This window comes from Acinonyx jubatus, chromosome B1 (genome assembly GCF_027475565.1).
Source record: "Acinonyx jubatus isolate Ajub_Pintada_27869175 chromosome B1, VMU_Ajub_asm_v1.0, whole genome shotgun sequence".
In the NCBI taxonomy this organism is placed as follows: Eukaryota; Metazoa; Chordata; class Mammalia; order Carnivora; family Felidae; genus Acinonyx; species Acinonyx jubatus.
Window position 1 is genome coordinate 96,971,636 of NC_069382.1, and position 16,233 is coordinate 96,987,868.

General features: G+C 34.4%; 1 protein-coding gene across 1 annotated transcript in view; it reads right to left on the reverse strand.

Moving 5' to 3' along the window:
• The window catches only part of FAT4 (FAT atypical cadherin 4), a 173,623-nt gene that overhangs the window by 65,642 nt on the left and 91,748 nt on the right, over positions 1–16,233 (reverse strand). Inside the window, exons 4-6 of the mRNA XM_027064111.2 lie at positions 15,501–15,851; positions 8,050–8,972; positions 6,801–6,975 (exon numbers count right to left, since the gene is read on the reverse strand). Of these exons, the coding sequence (XP_026919912.1) occupies positions 6,801–6,975; positions 8,050–8,972; positions 15,501–15,851 (1,449 nt within the window). The remainder of the gene's footprint in view (positions 1–6,800; positions 6,976–8,049; positions 8,973–15,500; positions 15,852–16,233) is intronic.

Below are 16,233 nucleotides of genomic sequence, written 5' to 3' on the forward strand. Positions count from 1 at the left end.
TCGCGCTGTCGGCCCAGAGCCTGACATGGGGCTCAAACTCACAAAACTATGAGATCATGACCTGAGCCAAAACCAAGAGTCAGATGCTTAACCTACTGAGCCACACAGGTGCCCCTCTGGCAATTCATTTGGCACAAGACTTAGGAAGTTTACATTCTATTGGAAGGATATCTATTGATAGAGTTTGATTACTCCACACACTCATGTATGATATTAGATTTTCAGATAATAATTGGTTTTAAGACAAAATCACAACAAGGCAAAGTGATAGTAAAACTGGAGAGAGGGGATTACATTAGATTGGTGGTCAGATAAGTCCTTTCTGAGGGGCGCCTGGGTGGCTCAGTCAGTTAGGTGTCCGACTTTGGCTCATGTCAAAATCTCACGGTTTGTGAGTTCGAGCCCCACGTTGGGCTTTGTGCTGACAGTTCAGAGCCTGGAACCTGCTTCGGATTCCGTGTCTCCCTCTCTCTCTCTACCCCACTCCTGCATGCACTTTGTCTCTCTCTCTTTCTTTCTCTCAAAAATAAGTAAACATTAAAAAAAAAAAGAAAAAAAAGATGTCTTTTATGAGAAGTTGACATCTCACCTAGATACAATGGCAGAATAACTAAAACATGAATGTGTCTGGCCTTAAAAAAAAAAAGAAAAAAAGAAAAAGAAAAAGCCAGCTACAGCGTAGAACACTTCAGACAGAGTGACGTACCTGAACACAGGGGCAAATGCAGGAGAGGTTGGCAATTTTTAAAGGCCAAATTATCTGACATTGTCAATTTGCAATAAAAGTGACGGCAACTACTCTCCAGAAGCAAGTCACCTGATTGGTGACATTTACTGGTTTCTGTGTGTCAAATGTTTCTACACTGGCTGATGTCAACCCATCAACATGATGACACTGAATGCAGAGCTGGAGGTGACAGTGGCTGAGCGTGCCAGCCACCTCGGGAGGGCAGGTGCCTGATAAAGGTGGCAGTGGGTGGGGAAAGACCAAGTCAGAGAGGTGGACAGAGGCCAGGTCACTGAATGCTATGTGTCATGGTGAGAAGTTCAGGCTTTATTCTCAGAAACCACTGGAGGGTTTTTAAGCAAGCGATAGGGCATGATGATCTAATTTATAGTTTCAAAGTTCATGAGATGCTTGAAGAATGTACTTTGGGAAGAAGAGTTAGGCAGTTAGGGAGCTATTATATTAGTCCTGGCTTAGACCAAGGTGTTGGTAGTGGGAATTAAGAAAAGTGGAAAAATTCAGGATATTTTTCAATATCTTTTTAAGGAAGAAATCTACTTGCCAATGCAGTTGTTGAATGTGGGATACAGAGAAAAGGGAACAAAGAAGGTAACAGCAATTGGGAAATTGTGGACAAAGAGAAATTTATGGAGGGTAGGGAGTACAAATTTTATCTGGGCTTACTGAGCTTGAGATGTTCAGCAAACAAGCTGACTAATATTAAACCTAAAAGTAAATCATTCTCATATTTATTTCTGCCAGTAGGCTTTTCATGTAGAAATTGGTATATTCATTTTATCAATATGAACATGAAGGTAACTTAACCAAGGTTATGTGGCTAAGAAATGGCAGAGGTGAGATTTGAACTTCAGTTTAACTACAAAGCTATGTATTTACCTCAGGATATACTTCCATTTTGTAACTGAATTCTCTGAATTAATTTTCTAAGTTATTGCTTTGGGCTCCCTGATAATTCACTGCAACTTACTACATTAAACTCATATTATTTTATTTATTGCATATATAAGACAATGGTAAGGAAGACTCTTATAAGGAAGGCTACTTGGGAAGAGAATGCTAAATCTTGTGAAGGGCATTGACTGCTTTATAGCCAACGCCCCTCTTAAAAGCAACCACATAGTGATGGGTTCTCTGTAGTACCTGCATTACTGTGCCAAGCTGAAGCTTTAGCCTTCTAGGAACTGGTACTTGGTACAAACTATTTCTATTTCTAGAAAAAATAACAGGAATACAGAATTAAGGGGAATATTTATATTTTTAATTATAAACAAAATATTATTCTGAGTTGAGTTATACTTTCAACCCATTACATTACCATTTAATAATTTAAGCCTATAGGAAAAAAATGAGGTCGAATTATCTTACTCTGTTCTGGTTTTGTTATTTAGCAATGTAACATTCAGCCCCACACACACGTGATAGTGTGGTTGTAGCTCATTTTAAGTAGTAGACAGGAGTAGAGAGTTTCCAGATGTGCTACTTTATACTCATGCAGTCAGTAAATAAAAATAAAATGAGAGTGCAATGCTAATATTTTCTCTCCCCAAAATATTCAAAGATTTAAAGGTTTTCTGATAAAAACAAAAACAAAAACAGCCGATTCAAGTATTGCCATATTGCCAAAGTTGACCTATCTCTGGGCTGCCACAGGTAAGAATTTTTAAAAAGCAATGGGAAAGTAATTTGTGGGCTAGAATAAAACTGTCAAACTTTTTTCTTGTTTAGAATGCTTTGATATTTCCTGGTCCTTAGAACATGGCAAATTTGAGAATAACATGGCATCTGGGATCTAAAGCTGCCATATTTTTCTGAGTTTTCTCATGTCACCTACCAATTTGACTTTTAAATCAAAGAAGTGAATCTGTATTTTAAATCTTGTGTCAGAAACTTCATGGTTGGAATACAAGATTAAACGGCAGATTCTTAAGCCTGATACCTCAAACTCAAGTTCTCTCACAAAAATGGTTTATTTGTGATACCCAAAGTATGCAAATTAATGGCATATAAAATCATTGTCACATATGAGTTTTAATGACTTTAAAATAATTCAGTCCAACTTCCCACACAACTTCTGATTGTTTTCTACATGATCCATATTAAGTGATCTTCAGATACCTAACTAAGTACTTTTTGTCTAGGGGCCTCAGACACATGAGCTTATATCAGGGCAACTCAAAAAAAAAAAAAAAAAAAAAACACTCTCATCAAAATCTGTGCTTTCGGACAAAGTTTAAGAAATCCTCAGGGCGCCTGGGTAGCTCAGTTGGTTAGGTGTCCAACTTCAGCTCAGGTCATGATCTCAGTTCTGTGAGCTCAAGTACCGCATCGGGCTCTGTGTTGATAGCTCGGAGACTGGAGCCTGCCTTGGATTCTGTGTCTCCCTCTCTCTCTGCCCCTTCCCTGCTCACGCTCCATCTCTCTCATTCTTAAAAATAAATAAACATAAAAAAAAATTTTTAAGAAATTCTCTAATTTCTAGGCTGCCAAAATGCTGAATCTCATTTACATCTCCCATCATGCTCCCTAACACCATATTTAAGGCACTAAATGACACACTTCCAAATACCTTAATGTTACTGATAATTTGAATTTCCATAACTTATTAATACTCCTCAGTATTTGGCAGAATCAATATATACATGGTCTTTCCATTTCTCATGTAGTGCCAATAATCCTTTCTAGAAATTAGAGTTATACTTCTATTATTTGTCCTGATATTAAGAATTTTAGATCCCCAATTTTCCTCAGACTCAAGGCTGATGGCATCAGTTTGACTCGCTGGAACCAGGGCTTGGTTCTTGCATAGTCTGCACATGTAGATCAATGTTTTATTGAATCTCCTCCTCATGAAAGTTACTCCTAACAGGCTCATTCACCCACGTCTATTAGAAGAAAACACTTTTAGCTCTATCATTTCAAGGTGTTTGTTTTTTTTTGTTTTTTTATTTTTTGTCTTTGTTTTTTGTTTTTGTTTTTTTCCCCAAATGAAATATCCCTTCCATATTGTCATTTTGATGGAGAAATAGCACTACGAGTGATGGTTAACTTTGCTGGTCAGTCCACAAACTCCTCTTTAACTGTATTTTAGTTGAACTATAGTTTTAAAAATCTGTGGTCTTCTTGAATAGTGAAACATTTACTATAAAATACATTCTTTGGAAGTTGAAAAGAAGTATCTGCTACAAACTAAAAATTTCTAAAGTAGTAAAGTATAAAATGAAACTTAATGTGAACTACGATTTTTAAAAAATGTTTATGAAACCAATACATCTATACATCTTTTAATAATAATACTTATGTAGTAAGGGACAGGGCAAATATTTCTAAGAATTTTACAGTATTTAAAGTGTATGAAGTACAATTCTTATTAAAATCATTACACTATGTTATAGGCATATTTAGCAATTTAACATAGGTTGTATCAATTAAACCTTATAATAAACTACTTTCTAGTTATTATTATCCCAATTGTACTGAAGAAGATAACTGAAATTGAGAGAGATAGTACACCTTGCCTGAATCACAAAGAAAATTATGACAGAACCAGAATTCAAACCAGATTCAAAATGAAAGTTTTTATCATTTTATTATACAGATTAATACTAAGTTTTGGTTTGCAAATAAAATAATTTTGGCAATCATATTATTCTTTTCAAATTTGACTTTGCTTACACACTAAAAATTCAGTATACTCTGAACTTGCAAGTAAGCTATGCTAAGGTCTGAATCATACTCTGCCACATAGCTGTGTGATCCTGAGCAAATTATTTAACCACACTGAGTTTGGGTTTACTGTAAGTAAAATCAAAATAACATGCAAGGTTTTGAGATGATAAAGAAAAGTGATGTATAAAAATGGGTTAATGTCTGTAAAATCTGTTATACTGCATGACACAGATTGATATAGATATAGATATAAAGATAGAGATAGATATGGATATATATATATGTAAATTTCCTTCTTCTTCACAATATCCCCCACCCCTTGACTACATAGACATACAAAAATAATTTAAATTCTCAGAATCCCCTGGTTGAAAACAAGCACTCTTGTCTACATGGTTACATTCTTTCTCTATCATGATTTTTGACTTAGAATATTCCAAAGTACAAATCCTCTGATGGAGAACTTGTGGGCTGTGCCTGCTCATCCCAGATCACCCTGCGCTGCAACCTAACTCTTGCAATCACATCCTGCTTCCCACCCAGGGATGACTTCTCTGTGACACACATTCTGTGCACAGGTTTTATAGTGACTGATGCCTTAGCCAACTAGATTTCTGGTCCTGGTTTCTCCTTCCCCACTTCACTTTTACAAAGGCTATGTTTTCACGCATGCATAGAACTGACCACACATTTCCAGTACTAACTGGAGAAGGAAGCTAAGACTGGGGTGTTTTAGTAATAAAACCTTGGTTGTAAATATCTGACTACCAGTGTCTACTCAATTTTTTTTTCTCTCTTCTATCCAAGTGACTGTTGAAATACTGGATTGATATGAGCAATGTAGTAATGATTGTATTTCTTACATAAGAATACTTACCCTTTGTGCCTACTGACCATGAAGCACATTACTGACTATGGACATAATAAAACATGTTTCAGATAAACTTGGTTTAAACTTTACATGGTTACCACACCATATTCTGTTCATTATTCCTCAGGATTTTATAGTTTGCAAAAATATAACATGGTCATTCACACATATTTTCAAAAAGGCAGAGACTGTGGTTTTCTCTGTAGGCAATAGTCTCAGATAATGACAATCCCAAGAGTAAATGGCAAATAATATATAAGAGCCACCTGAATTAATAATCATTGGCACTATCATCTGAATACTGAATATAAATCGATCATGACTTGTAATCTCAAAATCCCCTGCTCTTTTATTAGAAGTGGTGACTGGAAACAATATATTGTATACTCCAAAATTGGTCATATATAACAAAAACTTAATGCCATGTTCATCAAAAACCTTTCAACAGCAGTAAAACGAGCACAGTTGTAAATTCAAAATTGTTCTGTATCAGTATCCACAAATCTACATGAATATATACTATATTCATGAATACAAATTTATATACGTAGATATAGATATAATTTTAGTCCTTTGAGGTTCCAAAAAATCGCTTTGGCTTAAAGCGATTTCAACAAAATTTTAGAAACTATGTCAACATTATCAAATTCTTTAATCCTTAAATAATAAGTTGCGTGGCTATTTGTATAAATGAATGTCACATAAGGCAATGTTTCATGATTCATTAATGCCTCTGGAATTCAATGATCAATTCATTCATTCAATCATTTATTCAACAAATATTTAAGCAATACATACTTTCTTCAAGGCATAACATTCCTTTGACAAATTTTAAATTATTTCAATTTTGAATTAGAAGTCTCAGTATTTACAGAGTCAATATATGCAAAACAAAATGGTGGTAAATAGTAATATTATTTTTTAATAGATTGTATTTTGTACCACCTGCTATACAACTTTACATAATTACTGCTTACAGGCATTAAATCCTAGCATATACTGTTTTTCATTATTTCTATGGTAGTCCACTATGCTGCTAACTCAGTGAGGATGCCAGGTTCTCACTGATACTCCTTTTGGAGCTCTGTGGGGCTTCATCAAATGCCTGTTATGGTTACTTACAAAACCTAGACGACTAATGAAGAAGTCTGGACCCAATTTATTACCCACTATGGCCAGTTAGAACCATTGAATGTTTTAAAGCTGAAAGTGCTTGAAATGCCTCATGGCTCAATTGGTAGAGTATCAAATTACCCTCAAAAGTGATGGCTAAGTGGGCAGGGAAACATTTGGTCTTACAGGAATAGAGCCCTGTTTGTATTGTACTCAAGCCTTTATCATTTAGATATTTATACACAAATTTCACAAAGTGACATATCTGCTATAAATTATATAGATACAATTGGAGTGCCAAGAATTCATAAATTCTTCAATAAATGTTTAATTTCATGTAGACGAATATACTTTTATTTAATTACATTGTGAAGAAATTCTTCATAACCAGACAAAGCGTACCTGAATCTGTAGCTGTGATCATCAAGACAAAGTGTTCCTTTGTCTCGCGGTCCAAACTCTGTGTTACTCGAAGTTCTCCGCTAGCTGAGAGAGTAAAAGCATTGTCTTCATTACCACCAAATAGAACATATGAGAGTTTGCTATTAGGACCTTGATCATCATCTCTTGCCACCACCTGTAGGGGAGAATAATACATGCCAGGAATGTGAATAAATCTAACACAATGTCCACCACAAAATAAAATGTATCATTAAAAATAATGAGGTAGAGGCATCTGGGTAGTCAGTTAATTGTCTGACTCTCGATTTTGGTTCAGGTCATGATCTCACAGTAGTGGGATTGGGCCCTTCATCAGGCTCCCTGCTGACAGCTTGGAGCCTGCTTGGGATTCTCCCATTTCCTCTGTCTCTGCCCCTCCCCTGCTCACACACTTTCTCTCTCAAAATAAATAAATAAATTTAAATACAATGAGGTAAAGTCATATGTACCAATATTAAAAGGTTCCTGAGACACATCTTTAAGTTTCGAGTAAAAAGTAAAAATGGTACAGGGTAGTATGTATTATTTGTGTAAAACTATATATAAAATCAACTTATAGTATTTTTGGAAAGCTTCACAAAAATTTTTAACAAAAGTTCCATCCAGGTAAGGGGGCGAGGGAGTAGGATTTTTGTAACCAAGTTTTCAAACATTTACATCATTTTATTTTCTCACTATGTTTAGATATTACTGTTATAGTGAAACAATTCAAAATACACAAATACATAAAAGTGTGCAACATGAGTATTCACAAAAGAACATAATTGTAATGCAATATTTTAATCTATGAGGAGGAAATCAGTAAGTTCTTGGGTATAGTTTTCATAAACCTTTCCTTTTCGAGATTTCCTGTATCTGCAGGTAAGCATTTAAGGAGACAATGAGGAAGAGAGTGGGTGAAGCATGAACACTGTAGGAGAGGGTTGACATTTATTTATTTTTAAAAAAGTTTTCATGTTTATTTATTTTTGAGAGAGAGACAGGGCACAAGCAGGGGAGGAGCAGACAGAGAGGGAGACACAGAACCCAAAACAGCTGTGCTGTACAGTACAGAGCCCTACGTGGGGCTCAAACCCATGAACCACGAGATCACAACCTGAGCTCAAGCCAGACACTCACCTGACTGAGCCACCCAGGCGCCCCGAGTGTTGACTTTTAAATTAGATGTCTTATAGTGAACATAGTATTTATTTTATTTAAATACACTGACCTGAAGAATTGTTCTGGGCAGTGTCCCTAAATTCTCAGGGACATTTACAGAATATGGAGATAGCTCAAACATGGGAACAAAATCATTAATATCCAGTAGAACAATGCTGACAGTGCAGGTGTCAGTTCTGGGGTTACTTCCCCGATCTGTTGCCTGAACAGTTAGTGAGTAAGTAGGAGTTTTTTCTCTATCCAAAGGCTTAGCCACAGTGATGGCACCTGTGACAGAGTCGATGCGAAATTCCTGATTGGCATTACCATCAACAATGCCATAGCGAACCTGTCCATTTGTACCTTCATCTCCATCTGCTGCGTATACTTGTATTATATCTGTTCCAGTAAGTGTGTTCTCATTAATCTCCACTTTATACAAGGCCTGCACAAAAACAGGGTTGTTGTCATTGATATCAAGCACCATAACTACAACTTCTGTAGATGAAGAGAGAGCTGGTTGACCTTTGTCTGTAGCCACCACTGTTAGAGTGTAATTAGAAACCTCTTCTCTATCCAGTTCTCCAGTGAGCCTCACTTCACCATCAATGGTCCCAATACTGAACTTGTTTCCCAAAGGGTTCAGCAGGGTGTATTCAATATAGCTGTTTGGGCCACTGTCTGGGTCAGTTGCTTGAGCTTTGAAAACAATAGTATCAATAGGTGTGTTTTCTGGAATGTATGTCAATTTAGGGGAAAGAAATGTTGGTGGGTTATCATTTACATCCAACAAAATAATGGAGACATGGGCAGTGCTTGTGAATCTGGAGGCTGGAAGTTGTGGCAGGTCATGTGCTTGAACAACCAGGTTGTAGAAGGACTGACTTTCCCGATCCAAACTTTTAAGGACTTTCAGTACACCATTCTTGTCCACTGTAAACTGACCGAGGCTATCACCTGAAGCAATGCTATAAGCCAATTGGGAGTTGATGCCTGAAATGGAAGGGAAAACATTAAATTTTCTTGAATGTGTGCTGATTACAGACCAAGTTGTACCAAACATTCTGGCATAAAACTTTGCATATTTGATATATGATGCCCCAAACACAACTTTGGATGATTTAGCCACAGTTAATTGTTTTGTAAGTAATGCATACACATAATTCCTTGTCTGTCAACTTTTGTTCTGAAAAGATGTTTACAATCTGGTGAACAAATGATCTATATAATGCCTACAATTTACTACGATGTTGAAATGTTAAATTACAAAATTAGAAAGGAGAAAAATATTCCAGAGAGCGAATATTTTTCTATATACTTTCTTATTTCTATCAAATGGTTCCTGAGGGTTCAACATTAACAGTGCCACAGTCTATACTATTAGCCAAACATTTAGAACTTCAGTAATTTATTGAGGTTGACACCAATTTTCAGAGAAGGGTAATAAAATTTTCTGATGTATGGCATTAGTCATGTTTTAAGCCTACTTTTACATTTCTTGTCAGAACCAATAAATACTTTTTAATTCTTAGTAAGCATCTGGCTCATGCCCTTTGTGAAAATAATTCTCTCTCGGATTTTATTATGTACACTTAATGTGTTTTAAAAGTATTCTTTGAAGGAAATGTTAGCAGTAAAGTTACACATAAAAGGCTGCAAATATAAATGCTCACACTATATTATTGGGCTATATTTAGATACTATTTTATATATTTTTCTTACAACATGTGTCACTTCTTAATTATAAAAAATAATATATAATTTCCTATTTCAGAAAATGACTGCAGAGAATATTCTCACAAAAATGATGTGGGGAATGGATTGGCCAATTGTTTTTAGTAAATAATTTGAAAGTAAATAACAGAAAAGCAGTGAAAACAAAAAGAAATCAGATTTCTTGCCCCAGATTTATGTTTTCTTCACTTGCGCATAATGCTATGCACATTTTTATATCTCTTCCTAAAGATGTTGGGACACTGTAGGATATTCTAAGTATTGTTAAGAAACATTTCATGTATCTAGATAATTCATTCTCAACAAGGATTTTATACTCTCGGATTTTATGCTAGGGAAAATCTGTTGAGTTATGTTAACTGCTGACAAATAGTTCCTATTTTTCTGAAGTTAATTTAAAGTGTTTAGGCATCAGGGGTGCTTGGCTGGCTCATTCACTAGAGCATGTGACTCTTAATCTCAGGGTTGGTTCAAGCCCCATGTTGGGTTTAGAGATTACTTAAAAAAAAAAAACAAAAAACAAAAAACAAACTTTCAGGTGTCAGAAATGATATCTAGTCTGTCCCAAGAGTCTTCTAAAGCAATTTGATCACTCTTTTTCTCTTTTTTTTTCTTGAAAAATACTCTTTCTTAGAAGCCTATTACTACTTGAGTTAGCGCTTTTTTTTTTTTAACTTTTTTTCAATGTTTATTTATTTTTGAGAGACAGAGACAGAGTCTGAGCAGGGGAGGGGCAGAGAGAGAAAGAGACACAGAATCTGAAGCAGGATCCAGGCTCTGAGCTGTCAGCACAGAGCCCGATGTGGGACTTGAACTCGCAAACCATGAGATCATGACCTGAGCCAAGGTCAGACCCTTAACCGACTGAGCCACCCAGGCGCCCTTACTTAAGTTAGCATTTACCGTTTTTTGAAATTTGTCATGTTCCTTGTGAAGGCAAGTTTTAGTTGAGTAATGGTATTTTCTTTTCTACCAGCTAAGGATTGCCTGCTCTTTTAAAAAAAAAAAAAATGTTAGAATTACTCTTTCCCTGTGATTTTATGGTCTGTATCTAATGTCCTTTGTCTATATGTTGATATACAGAAGAAATTTTTATGAAAATAACTTTCAGACACTGACTTATTCATAAAAATCTCCAGGATTGAATAGATCTTTGAAAAGGTAGATTTTCCTCCTCATTGTGAGTTGTGGCTTTTAATATTTATAGTTTATTTAAAACTATTCAGAAGTGAACAACCAGTGTAAAGTTCAGAATAATTAGGACTCTGAAGATCTGGAAAAATATGAATAAATAAAGCTAATGGGAGTCAAAGGTCAATTTACCAGGAGGAGATAAAGAGAATTTTAAGATCTGGATTGAACAAGGTCAACAGTCTACTTCAACCTTTGACTTTAAATTCAAAGGATGGGGGAAGAAAAAGTTCCATCAACTGGTGCAAAAAATTTTCCATCAATTGGTTCAATATATAGATATTTTATATATATAATATTTTATATATTTCTTATTTCAGAAAATATATACACCTATATATCCCTAAAAAGACATTTAATTTAAAAGATGTATATTATATATTTTTAATATACTTGTAAATCATTTTTTACCAAGGAAATTTTCTGCATTTTTTATGGCTAAACCCATCAGTAAATATTGAATTCCTATTCTTTGAGGCACAAATTCAGACACAATTATTACTGAGAAAAAGTTATGAAAACATCTGGATAAAATAATACCAACAAGCAGAGATATAAAATTTAGCTCTGTGAAAGCATATAAAATCTTTCATGCCCAAGATCAAAAGAAATTAGAAAAACTGACAAAATTACACATGGCTACAAAGTGATGGCCTAGCATTTCTACATAAATCAATTGGAATTCAAGCAATTAAATCAAGGATCTGAACACTCTGGTCCACCATGTTTGCCACTTCCTTGAGTAAACAACTACATTTCAGAGGCAAAAAGAGAATGTGATACCAAGACTTTATAGCCTCCTTGTAAACAGCAGAACAGCCTCTTTTTTTTAAGGAAAAAAAGTATGGTGAGGCAGTTGGGTGGGGTAAGTAGTAAATATTAAACTTTAACAAGAATTACAAAAAAAGAAAAATTTGATTTTATATTCAGGTTCATAATGACAAATATTGATATTAGATAATAACATTAAGAGGAACTCATGATAACAATCATCTTTGAGAAAATACACATAAAAATACAACAACCTTTGCACAAAATACTGCACCACCATCTGAAAAACAGCTCTCATCTCAGGAACTTCATGAATCCTTCCCGTTGCAATTACAGGCCACTAGAGCCACCCATATATTACCTTACTATAAAGAAAAGGACTTTTCCTTTCTGACAATTCTAAATGACTTTGGGCATGTGTTCTACAGCTAGAAAATAGATGTGGATAGAGAGAAGCTCAAAATTCTCCCTAACGATTTGTAGTTTCCTAAGAAAAATACAGAGCTCATATCATTTGTCTCTCTCTGTCCTTTGCATCAAATACTCAAATCACGAAACGGTACATACATTATTTTAAAATTCTGTAATTTACCCATAAGCAATGGGACTTGAGTTTAGTGGGATTTTATAGCCCACCAGGTCTTTAAACTTAAAACTGTTCATATTTCTAGCCATTTGTGTTCAATGTTCTGAAAGTGGTTTAGGCGCATGATTCTTTCTGGCAGTTTTATTGTGCATGTGTGGTTGTATTGAGTCTTTGTTTCTGTTTTTGTTTTTTTCAGTCTCGAGAATTATTTAGTTCCAGGAAATATAGCACGTAACATAGGTGTATAGTTCTGTGATGAAATGTGTGTATTTATTCACAATCCCTAAGCATGATTTAATTAGGCTACAATGAACTACCATTTGTCAACTTATCATACAGCTGTAAGGCACAGAACTGTTTCAGATAGCATTCAGCTTTATGAAGCGATTTCGAAAAAAGTCATCAAGTCAATGGAATATGAAACTTCTTTAATTTGAATGCCTGCAATTGTACCAAGCATATACAGGTGAACTTATTCAGTAATAATTACCATTGCTCTATTCTCAAAACAGTCTATGACTCCTAATATTTTGAAAATCATATGCATTTATTTCTAGAATAACATAATAACTACCAAAGCCAGTTTATTTGCATTAAGTTCGGTTTATAACATTTTGCCTCAATATAATACTTTTTAAACTATACACAGGGAAGCCTTAAGATTAATACATATACTATTTGTATTGTAAAAATAGTAAAATATTTGACCTATTTTTACTAAATAATTCTGTAACCTAAAATTTTAGGTTAAACTCTGGAGAATCAGAAAATATTAACTTTATTTTTATATAAAATTTCCTCAAATGACAATACTCTCCCATCAGGAACCTTTTGATCACAGATTTAGATGAATTTGTTTTGTATTTTATTTTACTTTATTTTATTTTATTTTATTTTATTTTATTTTATTTTATTTTATTTTAAAGTTTATTTTGGGAAGAGAGAGAGAGAACAAGTGGAGGAGAGGCAAGGAGAGAGACAGAGGGAGAGAGAGAATCCCAAGAAGTCTCCATGCTCAGCATGGAGCCTCAGGTGGGCTTGAACTCACAAACAGCAAGACCATAACCTGAGTTAAATTCAGATGCTTAACTGAGTCACCCAGGTACCCGGAATTTGTTATTTTTTAAAAAAATGTCTAAATAATACTGCCTGTGAAATACTTTGAGAACTATTTAGTGTGATTGAGTTGGTAATTTTAAACAAAGAAGGTTACCCTGGTTCAGTCTTATCATTATCCTTGAAATTCAGAAAGAATAGGAACCATGTCCTATATTTTAAGCCAAAGTACAGGAAATTACAGTGATAAAAACATTCAAAACTAAAACAATGGAAAAATGTAGCTTGAAACTTTTACTCAACACAATTAAAGGAAAAGAAATGCATGAAGAGTAAGTTGAAGTCAATGGTTAATATATGGCTGTGAATAATATATTGCTTTAGGAATATTCCAACAGGCTTTCACAAAGAAAGTTTCTTATTTGCTATTGTTCAGTTCTCTGTATTTGAAGGTATGAGGAAAAATAAAATTTAATCCAGAGGAACACACAGTCCTGTGAAGCAACAGTCACTCTCTAGTGCATAATAAATAAATCACAAAGAAACATAGCAAAAAAATTCTTCACTACAGAAAAGCCAGGACCAGTCATAAGGACAAATAAGATATTGATATGCAGACAGCAGGTAAACTAATGAAAGTTATAATACAGACATCAACTTCCAAAATTGGGATTAAGCTCAATTGTATATAAATGCCAGTTGGAGCCAATCACAGAGCTGGGCTGGTGTAAATGAAATAGAGTGAGCAATGTTCTCAGGCCAAGACTAGTTACATGCTAAATATGCCACGAATATTGGTTATTATTAGCTATAGCAGTAGTACTAGAATTAGATACTTCTTTTTTAGATATATACCTGCGACCAATATTAACTGTGCTTGTATAAAAGGGGAAAACTTCAAAATGCACTTAATGGACTCTAAAGAAAGTATTTCCAATTTTGTGAATTGAAACATATATAAAATAATGTGCTTTTTGCCTGTCATATCTTTCTCAGTGACACTTCTAGACAATTCTGAAATGAAACTAAGTATAGAGGAGAATGTTGAGATACAATGGTATTCCAAAATTACATTAATCATCCAAGTCAGTAAGAACCAGGAAATTCTAAATTAAGGTTGATATGCCTATGTTGTTAGGCATATCCTCAGGCTCGAGACCTATTTCCTCTTGAAAGTTCTGTCCCTTGTTTTCTCAAGAGATAGGACATCTAACTCATCCAATAAAAGGGGAAACAAGGTATTAACTTTCCAAACATATCAGTTAAAGACTGATAATATGCACAATGTTATCTCTAGTGCTATATTATATAATATGTGTATTTACAAAACAGGTTTTAGAATAAAGACCAGGAGAGTTATATTTTAAAAGAAAGTTTGCCAAATGATTTTGCAATAAATAAAATTAAACACATGTAAAGTCTAGAGTTAAGGTGAAATCTCAACTTGATTATATAGCATAAGTTAAAGAGATCTGAATCATCTTTTCAGTCAAAGCATGAAAACTTGCTAAAATATTATTAGAAGCTTTCTGTTGGAAATATATAACTAATTATGCATTCTTAAGTATTTTTTTTAAATGTTCGTTTTCCTTTTGCTTCCAATTTTTATCCTTTATATGTTAAAGTTATAAATGTAGACAAATATTTTTACTAATCTGACAGAAGCCTAGTAAAAAATTGTTTTATGACTTCTACATTATTAAACTACAATACTGTAAAAAAGGAAGATAAAGAGTTTTTTTTTTCATGTTTATTTATTTTTGAGAGTGAGAGAGAGAGAGAGAGACAGAGCGTGAGCAAGGGAGGGGCAGAGAGAGAAGGAAACACAGAATCCGAAGCAGGCTCCAAGCTCCGAGCTGTCAGCACAGAGCCCAACGTGGAGTTCGAACTCACAAACTGCCAGATCATGACCTGAGCCTAAGTCGGATGCTTAACCAACCAAGCCACCCAGGTGCCCCAGAAGACAAAGTTTTTGAAATGATAACAATGCATGCTGTGTAACTGTTACAAGAATTTAACTTATAAAGTACTCAGATTTTTAATCCTCTATAATTAAATCATAAATCTATTCCTTTTTGGACCTATATTAAAAAAATTGTGACAGCTGAACACAGTAAATAAATATAATATAAATCTGAGGTCATATTTAGTAAAATTTTAAGTGTATAAAATAAAGTACATACCATCATCTGCGTCGGTAACATTAAACACAAGAACAGTAGATCCTAGAGGTAGATTCTCCATTAAAGATGTGCTATATGAATTTAAGCTGAAAATGGGTGGGTTATCATTTACGTCTAGTACATTAAAATACACCCTAATGGTAGTAAATTGTCCCCCACCATCTTCAGCTCGAACAGTGAGAATATAATATTGCTGTGCTTCATAATCTAATGCTCGAGTCAAATTAAAGACTCCAGTAACTGGATTCAGGAAAAATATGCCATCTTCATCATCTTCATTCACAATATATGTAATTTCTCCATTCACACCAGAGTCATCATCTGTAGCTAAAATAGCTGCTACCAATGAACCTATCAAAAAATAAATTAATGGTCTAAAATTAATGAGATAAGGTATTACTCAGAGAGTATATGCAGACACCAACAAATTTTATTATTACAGTAAAACATTTTAACCAGAGAATCACTATGAAAATAGAGTGAACTCAACATTCTGCAGATTTCTACATTAATACTGATACCAACCTTCCCAAATATTAATGAAATATATAGCATATTAAATACTCAGGAAATTCTATGTTGCAGTGTAAATGTTCTGGAGAAATAATACTACTTCTGACATTATTTTTCTGCTTGGCACTAACAATTCATGAACATATTGGTGACTGCAATGACTTCTATTGGGGCCCATTGCTAGTATCAGGAAGGTGTGGGTCCCAAGCAATAATTCAGA